The sequence below is a fragment of the Halichoeres trimaculatus genome, unplaced genomic scaffold, assembly GCF_033239565.1.
Source record: "Halichoeres trimaculatus isolate MK-OKI-2021-1 unplaced genomic scaffold, fHalTri1.1 fHalTri1_scaffold_3, whole genome shotgun sequence".
Classification (NCBI taxonomy): domain Eukaryota; kingdom Metazoa; phylum Chordata; class Actinopteri; order Labriformes; family Labridae; genus Halichoeres; species Halichoeres trimaculatus.
In genome coordinates, this window is record NW_027437181.1 from 25138855 (window position 1) to 25157841 (window position 18987).

The 18987-nt window shown below is 41.1% G+C and overlaps 1 protein-coding gene across 4 annotated transcripts in view; it reads right to left on the bottom strand.

The window, feature by feature from the left end:
- Positions 1–18987, bottom strand: part of mdga1 (MAM domain containing glycosylphosphatidylinositol anchor 1) — a 245642-nt gene that overhangs the window by 83355 nt on the left and 143300 nt on the right. For all 4 annotated transcript variants that reach the window (XM_074666081.1, XM_074666079.1, XM_074666082.1 and 1 more), the window contains 2 exons: positions 8795–8991; positions 6020–6152 (listed from right to left, as the gene is read on the bottom strand). In XM_074666081.1, coding sequence (XP_074522182.1) covers positions 6020–6152; positions 8795–8991 — 330 coding nt within the window. The remainder of the gene's footprint in view (positions 1–6019; positions 6153–8794; positions 8992–18987) is intronic.

Here is an 18987-nt window from a genome sequence, read left to right on the forward strand (position 1 = left end):
ACAGTCTGTTTAGGTCTACAGTCTGCTGTAGGTCTTGACATAAGAAGACTTCAACCAGTGTGTTGACAATTAAATTTAGAGACCTACGGATACAAAAAGTAAATAATAAAAAGAGCTTCATATGAGTGCTTCAAAATACTGTGAGAGCACAAACTAGATATCTAGGCCTCAATCTAACAGACAAAATACATTCATACTGAGGGAGAGTGCATTGGTCTTGCAGCTTCTGGGGATAAATATGTGTAAAAATTTGTACATATGTAATTTTAGCAACATGATTTAAAACAGAAAAGGTCAAACTCAGAGGGCAAAAAGATGAAATCATTAGATTCTTAAAGCCTCCTCCAGTGTCTTCATAAAAAAAAAATGATCGAAGCAGAAAATTATTTTTGCCAGTGGTGTCACTGCAAAGTCTTTCCCTCAGGAAAATAGTAACGTGAAAATGGTCTGGGCATTTTGCTGGTGGTGTGGTAGGCCCTTACATGCATAAAGCTGAGACTCACTCATTCTGTTGCTGAAGAAGGAAACTGGCAACAGAAACAGATGAAGCAACAACTAAAAAAAAATCTTTTAAATGATTGGATTTGCTCTTGTTCTTCCTGTTTTTAAACCATTTGTCTGTGATTCTCTTTTCTACATGACCGCATGTCTCAGACGGGGATTACAGCCTTACATAAACCTGACTGCACAGTCCGTTCCATGCCTCATGTTGGGTTTACTGTACTGACAGTTTTAGCAGATTGTTCATTGATCCTCAGCTTTCATGTGGGAATTGGTGTGCCATTAGATATGCCATCTATTGATCTTGTCATACATGTGCAGTATATAGCATACATATGTCAAACCACCGTGCAGGTAAACTGCGGGGAGTGTTACGGTGATCAATACAAGACTAAATCAACCCAACATCCATGAGTATTTACAGGCTGACTCAGTTCACTCAAAGTTTGTCCACCCTTTAAAACACGTGTGCCTGTGAGTATTATTGTCCTTTATTTTATATGTCTGGCACAACTTTAATGATTCCCATAATTATTGTGTGCATAGGCAAAAATTTCCATTACAAAGAAAGAAAGAGAAAGAAAAAACTCCATTCAAAATGTGATTTACAGACTTCAAGAGGCTCTTAATGAAGAGTTTCACATCTTTATTAAAGGAACTCAGAAACTGTATGAGGTTCCTTTCATCAGCTGTAATCTGTGATGGATAAAATAAAAATATAAGACCTGTATTGCATAGAGAGTTTTTTGTTTTATGATTTTAAAATAAGACATCATCTGCTGCAGGTATCAAAAATGATTTTGGACAGAATGATAATCTATCCCATCATGCAAGTATTTATCTGCAAAGGGACTTGGTTGCACAAATAAATGTCTTTTTTCTGTCTAGTGTGGGAGTTTAAGTGTAATGCCAGTCACTATTTGAGCAAAAAGGGAAAATGATCTTATGGTTAGGACTGACCCATATTTTCTCATTCACATATTCCACCAACAAATATTCGAAGTTAATCTATAGTAATCCATGTGTGGCCCCAACTCTCTTCAGGTCAAAAAACTACTCTATTAACCACTCCTCCCTGTGTACTGTACTCTACCACCTCTTTAAACAACCAGACAAGCTCGGGGGCACTGCCCTCTTGTTCTTTTTTATGAGAGGCAGCAGTAACTGAAGGGCAGCAGCCCTGCACTCAAATCCCAGGTTGGGATTATGATATACAAATCAATCAATCTCCTTTTCCCAGCGTGCTGAATCAGAGCTGATGGCGTGACCTAGTTGGATGAATCTAATCTAAGCCATGACTGACGGCACAAGGACAAAAGAGAGCTCTGCGGGGAATTACCAAATATGCTCATTAGATAAATATTAAAGAGGATAAAAAACAAAGCAGAAGCTTTCAGTTTGTGTTCCTCTTTATCATTTGCCCTGTCTCTGTTTCTGTGTCCATCTGTCTTTTCTCTTTGTGTCATCGCCTGTGTTGTCTTTTTGTTCTGTAATTTATTTTCTGTCTTTCAGTGTTTCCCCACCAGTCACTCACGTCCTTTCATTCTGACGAGCTGAATCAGGAGATGTGATTCTTCGAGAAAATATCATTATGTTTAAACTTACAACTCATCAGCAATCATCTTTCATCATCCTTTGACATTTCAAGCAAGATACGACTCTGGTACTGGATGCTATCTTTATAGTGATTTCAGTTCACCTACGCATAATATTAACTTCCAGCCGAGACGTCCTTTTTCATGCAAAGCTAAACATCAATTCCTGGACTGTTTACCCCTCCTCATGTCTCAGTTCAACAGCAAATGGAAAAGGAAATATAAAAAGTGGCTTCACAATGACTTAATTCAGTGGTATGAAGCCTGAAAAAGAAGTAATGTTTCTATTTCCTTAACAGGTCTGACCATGAAGCAAATTCAGAAAAATGTACAAATACAACCTTTGTCAGGAGAGCTGGTGGAGAACTAAAAACACAGTTTCTGTACATAAAGTCTGTTGTTATTACTGTAACAGGACTATTATAGGAAGAAACAGGGGTTCAATCAGTCTGGCTGTCTGAGTGAAAACCCCTGCACTCATGAGCCCTGCCACTACAGGGTGTTATGTTGGTTTATTAAGTGATTCATTAATTCATCACATTGAATAAGCTGGGCATTAAAGGGTATAAATGTGTCACATCTGTCATGATTTGCACAGAAAAATGGGAAGATGTCTTTTTCAACATTCAGCTCATCATATGTAGGCCTATGAGGACAAAACTCAGCCCTGTCAGGATGAAAGGCTACCGTGCAGCTCTTTGCCACACAGTGCTCAGATGAGGCTGCTCATCTCAGTCACAATCAGCCGCAAATCTGGAACAAGCTCAATGAAGCTTATGGACATTTTTGTGCTTAAATTTCTTACGTGCAATTTGCTTTGTGAACAACACCTACAGACTGAGCAGATAGCAGGGACAGGTTACGTACAATTCTTGGTGCCTAAAGCAACCTCAATCCTATCTTAGTGATCCTCCCCTCAGTGTTGTTATATGAAATGAAGGCACATGTTTTATGAGTCAATCTGATTCTTCATGTTTGAATATGATCATAAATTTTAAGACTGACCCAAAGAAAATAATTTCAGACAAGCGCAAAGACAGATCCCTGGCCCAGCCTCAGTGTTCAGCACTCGGACATCTTGAAGGAGCTCGTAGTTAAGAATGTTCAGGGACGTCATCGTGACGTTCGCACATTTCCTGGGTGCTTTTTTTAAGAATATTTTTTCAGCTCGTATATAAATGGCTAAAAAAATTCTATGATGAAGGAGGAGAATTACGATATCTCATGTGCTTAGACAGTGCCTGTCAAAGGGAGATCAAGAAAAGTCTGCTGGGCAGAAACACTACCTTACTTAGCCTGCCAGGAAATGGTTGAATGCATGAAACCCTGAAGTTATTTTAGGATATGTGTGTAAGAAATGAAGAAAACTGTGAAAATCACACACACACACACACACACACACACACACACACACACACACACACACACACACACACACACACACACACACACACACACACACACACACACACACACACACACACACACACACACACACACACACACACACACACACACACACACACTCCTCAAAGCAGTGTGTTTCTTTTCACTCTGTGAGGCTGTGAGGTCCAGACAGACCGGCTGTTTTGGCAACTCCCTAAGCCTGTGTGCCAGCAAGCACACTCATTGTTATCATCGCTATGTGTGTGTGTGTGTGTGTGTGTGTGTGTGTGTGTGTGTGTGTGTGTGTGTGTGTGTGTGTGTGTGTGTGTGTGTGTGTGTGTGTGTAGGTGTGTGCAGGTGGGTTGGTGTGTATCGATTGAACCAGGGGGATACAATTGATCTCAGTCACAGGGGTCCAATAGGGAATAAGACGGAAGAATGCCTGTCACGTACAGCTCGAGTACTCAGAGTTTCTATTCATTTCCCACCTGTTGATTGTGAAAAAAAACTTTAAACTTTCTGGGACTTTTATAAAGAAAAAGGAAGATTGTAACAATTTTGGTCACAGCATTCTGGGATCTGGGATCTGACAGGCCAAAGACTAGTTCGCTTAATCTTATAGTTGTATAAGCTGATTTAATAATTACAGAATCATAAATGTGCAGCATTATATTCACCTAATACTGGTTTATAAGCCTAAGCAGGCAGTGTCCCCTCTCCTCTGGTCTGACTCATGCTCTATCTTTGATTTCATCTTTTTTCTTTTTGTTTCTGTCTGCCACCGCTTCTTTCTGGCACTGGGTCTTTCAAAGAGATGCCAACTCAGTTTGCTCTTTTAAATTTATCAGAGGTTTCTCTTTGAGGTTTTATTTATTTATATATTTATTTTTTATCTCTCCCACCTCCAGCTCACTCAAGACGACTCCTGAGAAACTGTATCTCTTATCTGAAAGACACCGCATTGCTGGATTGATAACCTCTCCTGCAGTTCAAAGTCTGTAAATAAAAAAAAGTTCAGGTGAAAGTGAAAGTAAAAAAAAGCATGGCCAATCTTAAAAACAGAGCAAGGATAACTTTCTCCTCCTACCTCATAAGTGTAGCTCGCATTTTACAAGGATGGAAAATTAACGCAATTGAAGGTCTGAGCTTCTTTTCAGACTTCAAAGCAGTATGAAGAGAGGTGAGACGTTAGGCATACAATGAGAAACTACAACAAAAAAACATCACTCTTCAAACATGACTTCTAATTTAACTTTTCAACAAGAGCCATGTCATGACCAGCAACAGAAATTAAAAGCACATAACACCTCACATTTTCTGATGGTTTAGTGTGTTGCCAAAGGAAACTTGTTTTACTTTTAACAAACAGTGTTTTTTCTCTTTGTTTAAGCTTAATGAGAAGGTAGAAATAAATATCAGGGGTGGGGATTTTTCTTGGCCAGGAGCGCTGACTCTAAGCTTACAGGGCTTTGGAGATGCTCGTAGGCAGGATTTCATCCAAGCCGGGTCAGTTTGCCTCAATTTCCAGCAAAAGCTAAAGCACTAGACCGCTAGCGTTGACTTCATTTTTAACTCAGAGCGACAAGATTCCCTATCTTCTTATCAAACTATGGGCAAGTGAGCTAATGTATTTCCCAAAATGTCAAACTAAGGCTTTAAGGGAATGTTAATCTTTCATTTCCCTCGCTAGTGTGAAGATTTGGAGACCCACTGTTTTGGCCGAGAGGCTGCTTCTCTAATATAAAGCTACAACTTTTCTGTATCCATATTTCTGTGCACAGCTATTCAGGCCTTCTCATCGTGGGAAAGGCTGGATTAAAACCAAAAGCCCTGATCATTCCTTATCTTTAAATGGCTCTGGTGCTTGAAGGAAACAAATGTAATTCTCTGTCTTAATAAGAAGCATGTTTCATTAAATTTGACATCAAGGACGAACCAAATTAATGGAGTATAAATGATAATGGGTTTGTATAAACACTGTAAAGCTCGGGTTGGCATTAAGAAAATTAAAATGAAGAGAAGGAAAAGGGGATAAAAAAATAAGCCCAGGAGAATACAGAAAACACACACACAAGGCTTTTCCCTTGTGGTGTATCAGTCTGACCGTAACAAACCTGACAGGGTTGTCAACGGCAAACATGACTCCGCAAGTAAGAGAGTTGCAGGGTGATGGTGTGCAGACGGACAGAGGGGTGTGGAGTGAATTGGAGATAACAGGGAGTGTGACAACTGAATTACAGCTGACGGCCCTGACGTGAGCCCTCAGCCACAGGAAAACAAGACACATAGACAAAAAGCACAGGGAGGCAGGGGAGGACACAGAGACAGGGTAAAACAGACAGGAAAGAAGCAGAGCAGAGGAGGAGAATCTGAAGAAACTGGAGAAAGAAAATGAGGGAACTGAGGGTTTGGCTGGAAACAGGGTGAAGTGAGGTCTGAGGATACCTGAGACCTGCTGCCATTCATCTACTATCTCCTGAAATTTGGTAAAAGAAAAAGTAAAAAGCGCATCTAAAGGGAAAGTTTCAAAAACTTACATGTTGCATTTGTCAGCCTGAAGGTGACCGACTTGTCTTCGATGTTACACACATTACGGACAGACACCTGGCACGTGTAATTAGCAAAGTCCTTTGGTCTGAGGTTCTTTAGCTTCAGCACCTTGGTCTCACCCTGGATCAGACAAGAAAAACACAAACAAGACATCAAGTTAAAATGATTCCTAATAACATTTTATCCCAAAATGAATCTAACTGGCTTGCATTCACATTACATAACATTACATCAACATGAAAGCTCAGAGCTTTCTGTTGTCTTTTCTAAACTAGTTTGTAATCTTGTGTAAAAGTCACTTTAATTTTTCATGAGCTGCAGCTCGATAAACAGGGTCAAATACACACTACAATAAATACACAAACGTACACATCAACACATACTGTCTGTTTGCCTGGCATGGCCTGATTATCAACTGAAGCGTCTCAGATCTCCATATAGAGCAATCGTGAATGCCTCTCACATGAGAGCATAACATAAATGACACTGAAGTGATTGTCAGCGCAAAGACCACAGCTAAATTCATCTGTCTTCTCCCTCGGTATTCATAAAACAATGTCACTCACTACTGTCACTCAGTGTGCGTCTCAGAGAGACAGATTCCCTCTCCTTCTTTCTCCCACTTGTCTCCCACTTTTGCTCCCTCTTTCTCAGCCACACAGAAGCAGACACATCTCTTTTAACTCTGGTGGTGATGTTGTGTCTGATAATGTGTAACTGTCGGCTACAGGGGGTGATGGGCTAACCCCAGGAAGAGCTCTGCTGGCCGGTTAATTGAACTCGAGGGGCTCCACTCTGTGGCTGACTGACGCTTTGATAAGTGGAGAAAAATGGAGTAGTTGCACTAATGCAACAACAGTGGGTGCAGACCGGATCAGGCTTGGGCACAGTTTATTTTTTTTCCTTCAGCTGACTTACGGGCTACTGCTGTCTGACCAATCACATACTGAAGAACTGAGTGAACGAATGAATGGTCATTTTAAAGTGGGTCTAACCGTGTCTTTGTTTTCTTGGTGATATTATGGCAGGTCTCTGACCATGCTAACTGGTGACTCTCAGCCGACGGTAACAGTGATTAACGGCTGAGAGTCACCAGTTAACAATTAACTACACCCGCGACGTCTGCGGGTGAATAGTTAACTCCGGGTGTCATTTTCTGGTTCTTGTATTATGAACCAGGTCTCAGACTCAGCAGTCTGTGTGCTCCTTTTGGTCTGGGTTTAATTCCTGGTCTGTCACAGTCTGATAAGTGTCCACAGATAATGCGGTAAGGAGCATCGAGAGACAGTTGTGTGTTTAAATTGCTCTCTGGGTACATGCTGGATTCCTCCGCAAAAAAAAGTCTGTCCACCTAATATCTGTCCACCTGCTGATCTCTTTTATCCACTCATTGCTATTTCACAACCCTGGGAGCCGTTTACCATCTGTATAAGTGCTGATATTTCGTTTAAAAATGTGTTTTTTGGTGGTTAACTCCTCCACATCAGTTGACAAACTGTTATACTCCGCAGTGGTTCTGCACCAAAGTTGCGCACGCACCTGGCGTTGTTGATAAACAAATAATCCCTCTTTATGTGTTTATATATGTCTAGGCATAATAGTTGTACGAGAAAGTAAAAAAAAAAAAATGCAGGTGTGCACCTTAAAGTAGTGGAAGTTTTTCTCATCTTAGGGTACTTTAGAGCACATAATGCCACAAAAAAACTGGATTAATCAATTTTTTGCTATGACTCAATTTTGTGGGTAGGCTCGCTCATGTTTATCATGTTTTATCTGAAGGAACAAAATTTGGGGCAAAAGTGGGAGAACAAATAGGCAAAGAATAATCCTTAGGGTTTCAAGAGGACCTTTGCCCCTGACCTTGTGGTCAGGCATGGGCCCTTAAAGTTGACCTTTGCCCATATTTAAAGGCGTTAGTGCATGCAATTGGACAAGATGGTAACACTTTATAATAACCATCATCTATACCGGCAAAATAAGTGTAAATAGTTAATTAACCATTCATAAAGAGCAATTTACAGTCAAAAAAAAAGTGAAGTTACAGTTTAAATTAAAGGTCACATGCAGTTACCGAGAAAAGTGAGTTGGAATTAGCCCTGTAATGTGGCTAACTTGTTTTTCAGCATTGATGACTTTACTTAAGCTGTTAAACCAGTGTTAATAGGTTTTAACTGGCTGTTAATTTCATAGTGGTGACATGTTACAATGGGACATGTAACCTTGCAAACAATGTAGAAATAAAAGGTCAGTAGCCTTGTAAATGAGACTACACTTGGTGCCTGCCTAAATACAAAGTTTAATCCTTTCCTTACACATTCACTCGCACATTTCAGTTTGTAGCAGGCTTATGAGATGTGACACAGCTCTCAAAACTGTTTAAACACATAGTGTCATTCTCAGTAGGGCCTCGTGAACACAGATCCTGAATGTGAAGATATTCACAGCCTGTCAGACCTGTCTCACCCTGTTAAAGTTAAAGCTTTTGGAGCACTGTTGTTTAGGTAAGGAGTTTAGTGAACAGTCAAACCAGTTCATTGTTGTCAAAGCCATAATGTTTTAACAGTGGTCATGTAAAGGCTTTATTTTCACATAGAAATGCTGTCCGATGTCAGCAGAAGGTTATCTGCTGAGACAAGGATATAACCATGGAGTTGGGAATTGTATAACACTCTGTGGGACTTTCTGTGGTATTTCGGAGCAGAAAGTGACTGGTGACTGTACATCTGGCAGAGTGTCTGCTCCAAATATGTGTTCCTGTGTACCTGAGTGTAAAGCGGTTCATAGATGTCGACTCCGTTGTCCTTGCTCTGTTCGATGAGCATGCTCCCTCGTTTCCAGATGAACCGTGCAGGAGGGTTGGAGTTGACGGTGCAGCGCAGGAAAACCGTCTTCTCTTGGTAGTAACTGCCGCGAACATCACTGATGGTCTGGTGCACCGTCAGAACTGGTTTGTCAAGGTCTGAAAAACAGCAAAGAAACAAAATAAAAAGCATGAAGCTGTTGATGAAAAATGTCCCGTACATTTACTGATGAAAGTTTACTGCTAACTACAGAAAAGCAGGGAAGCCACAGGGTACTTTGTGGGAAAAAAAGGTAGAATACTTAAGCCAGACATGGCAGATGGCTCTCCACAAGTGAGTCTGTTATTGTTCCTGCGCCTGTTGCTAAGTGTTGCTCATGGTGGATAAATGTATGGTCTCTCTGAGTAAAGGCACAGTGTGGAGCTGCTTTGAGGGGTACATCATAAAACTTTTTAGTGAATAAACATTGGGAGTGAAATGAAAATAACAATTGACTTTAAATCAGCATAACTATACAGTATAGTCTGTTGTCTTTTGCACAGATGGTTATTTCTGTAGCAAATGTGTTTGCCTCTGTTGTTTCTGTAATGTGGATGTGAGGCATGGACTAAAAAGTCTTGAAAGAATGACAAAAAAACAACGGTCAACCCAGCAGATATAAGGAAAATCTTAAGTGTGGGAACCCTGCATGATGAAATAAAAAAAAAAAGTTCATCGAGCTTGTAGCAAAAGAAAAAAAATAATCTGACAACAACAAGAGCACTTTGTCAATGCCTCTGCACCTCAAACAGCAGCATCCAGTCCATGAAGTCAACTGAGTGGACCGGTGTTTTGGTTTAATAAGTGACCTTCCAGCCTAATGTTGCTGTAGTTACAGGGTCCATGAGGTTGCCTTTTTCCCCTCAACATCTACAACCACTAGTGCTTTCAGCTAAAAGTCTCTGGTCACTAGGGCCAGAAGTTAAATCAAAAGACCCTCAGACATCTTGTTAGCAGTATCATAACAATAAATAAATGAGCCTACTTGTTGAGGCAGTTAAGGTAAGCACAGACTGCAAGATAATAATGGCAGTTTTTTTTTCCTCTGGTTAAAAACATAAATGTTGTGTGTTTTCCTGCCAAGCAGCGGACTCCAGTCTTCAAATATGAATCCATGTTAAACTACAGAACCGTTAAAATGTCAATCCTTATATCAAAATAAAAAAAAAACATGTTTACATCTTTGTTTGAAAAAGGGTTTCGGTTTCAGGACCTAATTTCTTTATCAGCACTCACTGTACAGGGGTATTTTTTTTTTTCGAAACTCAGTATTTTTTGAAGTTATTAAACTTTCCTCAAACTTGCCTCAAGCTTGCCTCTTTTCCTCTCACAAGCTCAACCAAAGTTAGGTTGAGTCAGCTTTTATAGTATGGCAGCCGCCGATACGTTTCAGAAGTCCTCTTCAGAAACAGATGGGTGATGTAACAGAGACCATGTCTATGAATTATACAGTCTATGGTCGATGTATCAGCTGCCTTTTGTGATAAGCCATAGAAAACAATAATAGTACTATCAATTTCTTAAAGTATGAGGTTTTTTCATGATACGGACAAAGATACACCCTACAAAGACAAATATGGCCATCCCCATTTGTTAGCCAGTGTCATGAGCTTCAACATTATCTTTTTTCTAGATTACACTTACAATAGTTCATTTATCATTCATTCCTTTTCTATACTGCTTATCCTGTCCAGGGTCGCTGAAGCCCATTCCAGCTGTCATTGGGCAGAGACAAAGTATACCCTGGACTGGCAGACAACCGTTCACTCACACACTCACACCTAGGGACAATTTAAAGTGACCATGTTTTTGGACTGTGGGAGGAAGCTGGAATACCTAGAGAGAGCCCACGCATTGCACGGGGAGAGCATGCAAACTCCACAGGCTGAGGTGGGGATTTAACCGGGGACCTTCTTGCTGTGAGGCTGGAGCGCTAACCGTTGTGCCACCGTGCATCCCCACTTACTACAGTAATATATGTGATATATTTTTATTGTACTTTTTTCACTTATACTTTCTTGATTGCTTCTGTAACACAGTAAATTTCCCCATTGTGGGACCAATAAATTCACAGCTTATCGTATCGTAAGTAGTATTGGAGAAGTTACTTAAAAAAGTAGTATTTGCTTGTTACTCGTTACTTCTTGAAAAGGTAGTCCCTTACTTTACTTGGTTACCCTCAGGAAAAAAAAAAAACTTCTGGCGTTACTCGTTACTTTTACATTACTTTTATGGTGCTTGACTTTGGGCAGAACCCCATCTCATTTCCTAAATGTGTATAGGTCGACATCAAGTTCTACTATGGAGCACATAGAAGGTGATTATTTTGTGCTCTTTATTCTGAAAAATGCAACAGAGCACTTGACAAGAAAAACAGTAATGCCATGATGACTGAATTCTCTCTGCATGCTATTGCAAGTACCAGTCTCAGTGAGAGGCGGCGACCATTGGGCATGTGCGCAGCTGAGGCAGTGTTGCTGTCAAATCGGTCCCTGGGAAAAGTAATGTTGTGCCCAACTGAAAAAGGAACTACGTTGCATTACCATATTTTCAGTAGTAACATGTTACACTACTCTTCACCCCAAAAAGTAGTTACGTTACTGTAAAGCGTTACTTTGTAACTCACTATACCCAACACTGATCGTAACCATTTTTATTCAAACCCAGAAATAATACAGGCTAAGATAATTCTTTCAGAGTCCCACAACAGAGATATCTGTAATGTTACAGCCATAGATATCAATGAAACAAGTTACTGCAATATGTCTTTTAACTTGATTCAGGACCAGAACTATCAATTAGATACTTTATTAGAACAATTACTCCAGCCCTAATACATATAAATTCTTTGATAAATTCACACCCACAGAGATGCAACCACGAGGCAGCTTCAACAACAAAAAAACGAACACTGAACAAATTCAGTGAGTAAATTAGCTGTTTGTATGATGTTGTCTTTTCTGTGCAGAATGTAGAAAGATTATGTGTGGCAGTTATGGGTTTTGGTAACTGGGACACAAACAAGGGCAAGCAAGTGCTGTTTGTTGGCTGAATAGCCCACCCATGCTGACCAAAACTGTCCAAATAGTTTCCTATTGATTCCAGCTTCTGACAAACTCAGACGTCCAAACAGTCTGCACATCTCCCTCTAGCTGTGATTGTCTCACTCACTAAATTCATACTTTTCCCTGTCAGTTTTATCTCCATTCCTCCGTTTCTCTGCACATTTCCTTCATGGGAGTGTCATGTCCTGTTTCCTCCAGTGGATAGGATTTCAGCTGCTGTCACGAGCAGGGAGGCTGCTCTCCCCTGGTTCCTGCCATTTCTCCTAAACTCACTGCCACTTTCACTCCTCTTCACCCTTCCTCCCTCCGTATCCCTTCCTCCATGCTTCTCGCCTCTATCTCTCACAGGGCAGAGTGTAAAGTGAGTGTGTGTAATCCTGATTCTTTGCTGCCTAATTGGACTGTTGCAGACTTCAAACGTCATGGAAACAATTTCTGCCAACACCAGCATAGCCTTTTCACCCCTTTTCCTGCCTTTCCATTTTCACTTCTCTTCTTTCCTCTACCCTTCGCTTTTATTTTCTCTGTTCCTGTCCTTCAAGCAGTGGGGAAAGGGCCGCCTTAACAGCGGACAGAAGGACGTATTTGTATTTTGAGCTCTTTGGTTAAGATCTTTGAGAGTGCTGTTGGAAATGGTCACAGCTGTCACACACGCAGGCAAGGCACTTCTTTAGTTCAAAGGTAAGAGCTGTGGGAAAAGACTAGCACATAAACACAAAGGAGCAACTCAGACTCGTTCAGGTGGATTTTGCACCTAAGGAAAAAAAAGCAGCATTGCATGAGATTGCAGCTTTCTTTGAAAGTCAAGTTACGGGGTCAGACGAATATTTACCAATTCATAGGATGAGAGGATCTATCTTCTCTGCTTTGAAGCTATAGTGTGCAGAAACTTTGCCTGATGTCATGGGAAAGAAGGATAAATCAGAGGCGGTAACATACTCAAACTAGGCTGTGAACACTCTAGACCACAGATGTTCAGTCAAATGAGCTTCACTATCGTTTTACAACAGAAAACACTGACAACACATTTCTTTGTCGTTCATGCGAATCGGTTCTGAGGCTGTTGTAATACTCAGCAATATGAAATGAATATTTACAAATGGATTAGACCTTGCTATGACCCTCTTATGTAATTGTTCTGTAATCCACCCAGAGAAGAGGGAGTTTTAATTTAGATCTACTGTATGTTTAATGAGAAAATGATGGTTTGGCAAAATGGGTTTTGACTGTATTATGCATTAGTACACCGATCAACCATAACATTATGACTACTGACAGAGGAAGTGAAGAAAACTGTGGCAGGTGGAATGGCACCTGTCAAGGGATGGGATGTAAAAGGCTGCAGGAGGAGATTCTGTCCTCAAAGTTGATTAGTTGGAGGCAGGAAAAATGGGCAAGCTTAAGGAAGTCAGGGACTTTGTCGAGAGCTAAATTGCAATGACATCTCCCAACTTGCAGCATGTGCAAGGTGTTCCTGGTCTGCAGTGGTCAGTTCCTATACAAATAGTACAAGGAAGGGAAATCAGTGGACCACATACAAGGGCATGGGGGGCTGCAGCTCATTGATGCATTGATGATGGAAGTTGGCCTGTGTGGTGCGATCCAACAGGAAAGCTACTGAAGCTCAGACTGCTGGAGAGTTAATGCTGGTTCTGATAGAAAAGTGTCTGGGTGTATCCATAGACTGTACAAAACATGAACCTCTGCGACGTCACCCGTCTGTTCTTGAAACTGTTAAATGAAGCCCATCCACAGATGCAGTCATGTTCGTTATGATGCCGGCTGTGAGTTTTTCTTCAAGCAGCTACAGGGCGCTTACTTGTCATGTGACCTGAGCTGTGCCTTTGATTGGAAAATCAAAATATTTTAATAACTTCTAAACCGCAAAGTAAATCCACCATTCAGTGTGTGCCAATAGTGAAATCAGCTTTCTAGACCCAACCCATTTTTTGAACCAGGCTGTAAATATCCTTTTTAATGCCATAAAAGTCCATTTTTAAGGCTGGGTGTGTACCATAGACTGTGTAAAACATAGACGTAGTCTCGCCGACGTCACCCATCTGTTTCTGATACAGAAAGTGAAGCACATCAGCTATAGGGGCCATATTGGTAGTGGCAAGGGCTTTGCCTACAGCCATAGGGCGCCGTCGGTCACATGACCCTCAGCTTTGTCTCTTATTGGGGGAGCTTGTGATCTTAATATCCTCTGAACAGCCGTGTTAGAAAAAATTCATCCCCTGTACAGTGGGTGCCGGTTGTAAAATTAGCAACTCAGACTCAGTTTTTTGAACCAGGCTGAAAATAGGTTTATTCCTGCTTTGAAAACAGCTTTTTTTGGCTTGGTGTGTACATGACTTCCGGCCTTTCTGCAGCCAGCCTCAAGCGGATTATCAATAAACAGCTACTTTTAGCACTTCCGCATAGGCATCATTAATACTAACCGGATGTTGCCCCTTGGATGTATCACAGTTTGTCTCCTATGGAGCCGTGCAGTTGCAGACTATGTGCATGTCGACCGCTTTCCACCACAAAATGAGCATGTGAGCATCTGAAGTGGACGATGGGGTGTTACAAATGGTGACCTTAATGAACATGATAATGAAGTGCTGAACAACAAAGTCCGATCCACGAGGGTTCTCCCTGCATCTTATTTAAGTCACAAAGGATCTGCTGCTGAAGCCAGACACAGAGCAAACCTGAAGAAGAAACCAGTTCAGTCTGTCATGGCCCTGACCTGATAGGAGGGAGGCCTACACAGGGTTACATCGCTGCTAATCATGTTTTGGCGGATCAGTGTATGTTTTCTTAGAATTCTCACTGAGCTCGAACAAACCCTTTTGCAAGCCTTTGTGTAAAAAATGTTGGAAAATTGGACAAAACACATGAACAGCTGTTATTGTTGAGCTTCATTTGCTGAGTATGACCCGGCTAAGCTGCTTACAGTTATGCACTGCAGTCCTTTTGTGCTCCTGTTATTTGAGACTTTCTCAGTGATTCAGCTGTGCTCTGTGTGAAGTGCTCACCTGTTTCCATTCCTTTCATCTCCCCGTGGACACCCTCATTTATAGAGAGACAACCTGCAGATTGTGACAAAAGGCCCAGCAGGGAAGTAGACGCTGAGGTACCAGCAGTCTCTCTAAAAGCCTCTGCCAGCAAACAGGCCATCAAACCTGGGTGCCTATCAAAGATATCTGCCTCTTAGTCCTGCCACATTGGCATGTGTGTGTGGAAGAGATCTGGCTGAAGACCAAGCACCTTTTCCTGATTCCATTAATCAATGTGTGCATCTTAGTGTGTATTTGTACGGATTGGTCACAGATTTTTGTGTAATTTTCACAAATCATTTGCAGCACAGGGTGAATCCAAGCTGACAAATGGTGCTGAAGAGCGTGTGTGTCAGAGAGTGAGAGATTTGAACTATCTGCTGTCACTCTGTCTGCTTTTTGACACTGTGGTGAATGTGTAGAGAGTCAAAAGTGACAGGATGACACAGACAGAAGCAGAAACAGACAGGTAGATTCCAGAGAATGTCACATATCTGTAAATGGACGAGGACTGAAGAGTCACTCAGAGGCCCTCCATGTGGGTTTATATCCAGACAGAAACTCTGACAGCATAAAATAATGGGGACCATACTGTTTCTGCTGGTGTTGCTGTATTTCTCCTTTACTGGGGCCAAGCTAAACAAAGACAATACTTTCACAGCCTTTTCTCACATGATAGTTGTGCTTTTTACAGCTTTTATTTCCAAGCCCCCACAGTGCACCCAACTTTACTCTGTTTGAGCCCTTAAGTAAACAGAACCACAAGATGAAACTGCAAGTGTACAGAAATACAATATGAAACTTTAATGAAGCCTCTGATTTCCCCAAAGTCCTGCCTTTGCACACAGCTCAGATCAATTGCGCTGCACTGCATTTGTTAGCCACAGCTTTTAATGTACATCTAAGCTCCCACAGTCCAAGCTGCACTGGGGGTCTGGTGCTGTTTTCAGCCTGGACACCACACAGTGGGCAGACACTCAGGCATTTTAGTTCTCTCTTTGTGTGTGGTCCTGAACTTGGAACGTGACCTTTAAAACGACGGATAAAAAGTGATGTCTGACTTCTGCTGCTCTCAGATGGTTAATCAGATGATTTTGATGGTGCAAATCTATGACTGTCCTATGGGAACTGTGCATGACTGCTAACTTGGGTTATCAAGGATGCAGAATTTGATGGAACAAACAGACCTCTGTCAAAACTAGAAACAAGTGAATTACCCCTTTTCCCCATCAGATACATCAAAAAGTGACATTGATTCCCATTAAAGGTGTAGTCAGCAATCATCTAATCTGCACTATTTGTCAAAATCACTTATTTCTCCTCTCCATCCACAAGATATCATCACTGACAGCATGTTGAAAAAAAGTCCGGTTTCAGTACACAGCCTTGGCTCTAAAGTTCTGCAGGTAAATACTGTGGCTTGAACCGAGCCACCAAAAGGGGGTACACCCCCACACACCCAGGGGGCGGATCATACTCATGCGCAGGTCAGACAGAGGGGGGAGGGGGAGTAGTCTGTCGCGGAGCATTCGCAGTAAGCTTAAGAAAGCAGTGTGATACCTACAGTAGCAATGGCCGAAAAACAGCCCAAAAGAAAAAGGACAGAGGAGCACAAAATGAAAAAGTAGATCTATGACCATAACAGAGGAAAGACCAAGGTCAATATTGGTGTGGCTTTCTGATGGTGGAGGGAACTACGCGATTTAACAGAGCTGAAAACAGACGCAGATATTGCCGTCTTTCTGCTGGACAGGTAAGCAAGATTAGCTTTGCGGTGCTTCACAAAACAGTAACAGCCGTCAGGCATTCATCTTATTGTCTTATCTGCCAAACTGTACTGTTGTTGTGATGTTATCAATTATGGCAGTTTAGTTATGGCTACTGTTGTCTGACGAGTCAGGGTTACCTTAGCTTTGCAGCTTAGCAGTGAGCTAACCCAGAGTCGACGTCAGACAAAATTAAACAGGGGGCATTATGACAGGTGCAGGGGGGCACAGATTCTTGTTCATTACTGGATTCATAACCATTGTGTAAAGTTCTAATTCACATGTACAAGGCGCTGTACCACAACAACACGTCCCTCCCTCTCTTTTCTCTCCCTCCAGTGCACACAATCATGCGCCTTTAGCACACCAAGATTAGAGTGAACATCAAACACCATTCAACAATCAAAGAACCACAAAACCCAAACAATAGTAGCGAGCTAAAGATAGAAATACCTTTAAAACAGCTGGAGCGGGCGAGTGTTGCAGCTAAATCTCCTGAGGACAGTGTCCTGCCGCCTCATCGTACATCTGCAGGTCAAGTCTCTTTCAAAGGCAAGCTCAACAACCTGGACCTTTATATTGTGGAGCATCACACATCTTTGATCAAAAATTATTTATATATCTTAATATTATAATATCTTTTGCTCAGATACTACTAAAACTTGTCACACTCCTACTACTTTCAAAGTAATAACTACGGCTTCATGTATTATAGCAAACTGACCCTCGAGCATTCGCTGGTCGGGCCTCCGCCATGTTGGTCACCCACGCAGTTTCTATGGTGGTTTCCATGACGATGCATCATCTTTCGGACATGGAGCCAGAGGTGGGGTCTAAAGGGAGAGGCGGGTCTAGATTCGTTTATCAACTACCTCTCCAATCTTTTTCTCCCAGATCGCTGACTACACCTTTAAAGGCCCATTACATGTTTATTTATTTATTTAATTAATATACGATTGAGTGCTTCCAGGGACTACAGTTTCATCTCTTTCCTACTTCTTAGTGATCAGGATGTTGACGTGTTGAGTTTTCTTTGTAACAATTCTTGATTCACTGTTTTTGCACAAGGGGAATCCCTGGAAATAAGTATGAAAAATGATAGAGATGAAAAAAGAAATTTAACACACGCACACACACACACACACAGTGAAGGTTTCTCAATGTATTAAATCCAATAAGGTCACCATGATCGAGTTCAACTTAGATGCTATTTAGTTCCTTGGGCACTATTTTTTAACATAGACGTTTTAAATAGACAGAAATTAAAAATAGACAAATAAATAATTGAAAAAGATAAATATATGTCTTTTGCTCTGATTCTAGATTGAAAATTAACTCAATTTGATTTTGCTTTGTTTAATTCTTTGAATTAAAACAAGGAGGGGAAAAAATGCTACCTCTCTTTTCTCTTTGTCAGATAACGGGAAGAATCCAAGACTTTGTTTCATATAATCAGATCCCATCAAAACAGATGATTCTTAATGAAATTCCTTTATTACTAGAACAAAACACTTGAGATCTTTTAATCTCCTCTTCACTCAGAATAATCTCAGGTCCCTCTTTGTGTCTGCTGTACCAAAATCCAATGCATGAAAGCCTTGATAAGCAAGCACGTGCTTCAAAATTACCAACTTGTTTGAGGTATCCCCTGAAGGTTAACACTGAGTGAAATTTCAGTCAGGCATTCCCATCATGTTTGCTCTTGAAGATGATGTTTGTTGTTTTAATACAAATTTCAGGGAGAGCTAACGAGCAGAAGGTAGCACTCCGACACCGTCTTTGTTTGCTTGTTATCGGAATTAGATGATCAGGAATGTGATCAGAATTATAAATCATGGACACTACAAAAAAAAAAAAAAAAATCTTCCGCTGGAAAGAATGCAACGACAGGGTGTGTTTTTATCAACCACAAGACATTACTCTGGGTTTACCTACTGTATATGAAAGATATTTTATACTCTTTTTCCAGTCCTGCATGGCAGGTGTAAGCGACAACAAAATGGGGGGAAAAATAAATCAGTATGCTTAATAAAAAAATGCTTTTAAAAAATTTAGCTAATGCATTTCCATGTGAACAGTTCTGAACAATCATAGCTTAGAGTCTGTCTGACTGAGCCAGACTGACCACGGTTGTGATAGAAGCAGAGATTTACTCTAAAGCAATCCATCTGAGCGGTCAGGGTTGACCGAGTGTGTTTTTGTAACAAGTTGACCTCTGCTGGGTTCTTTTCCCCCGCAGG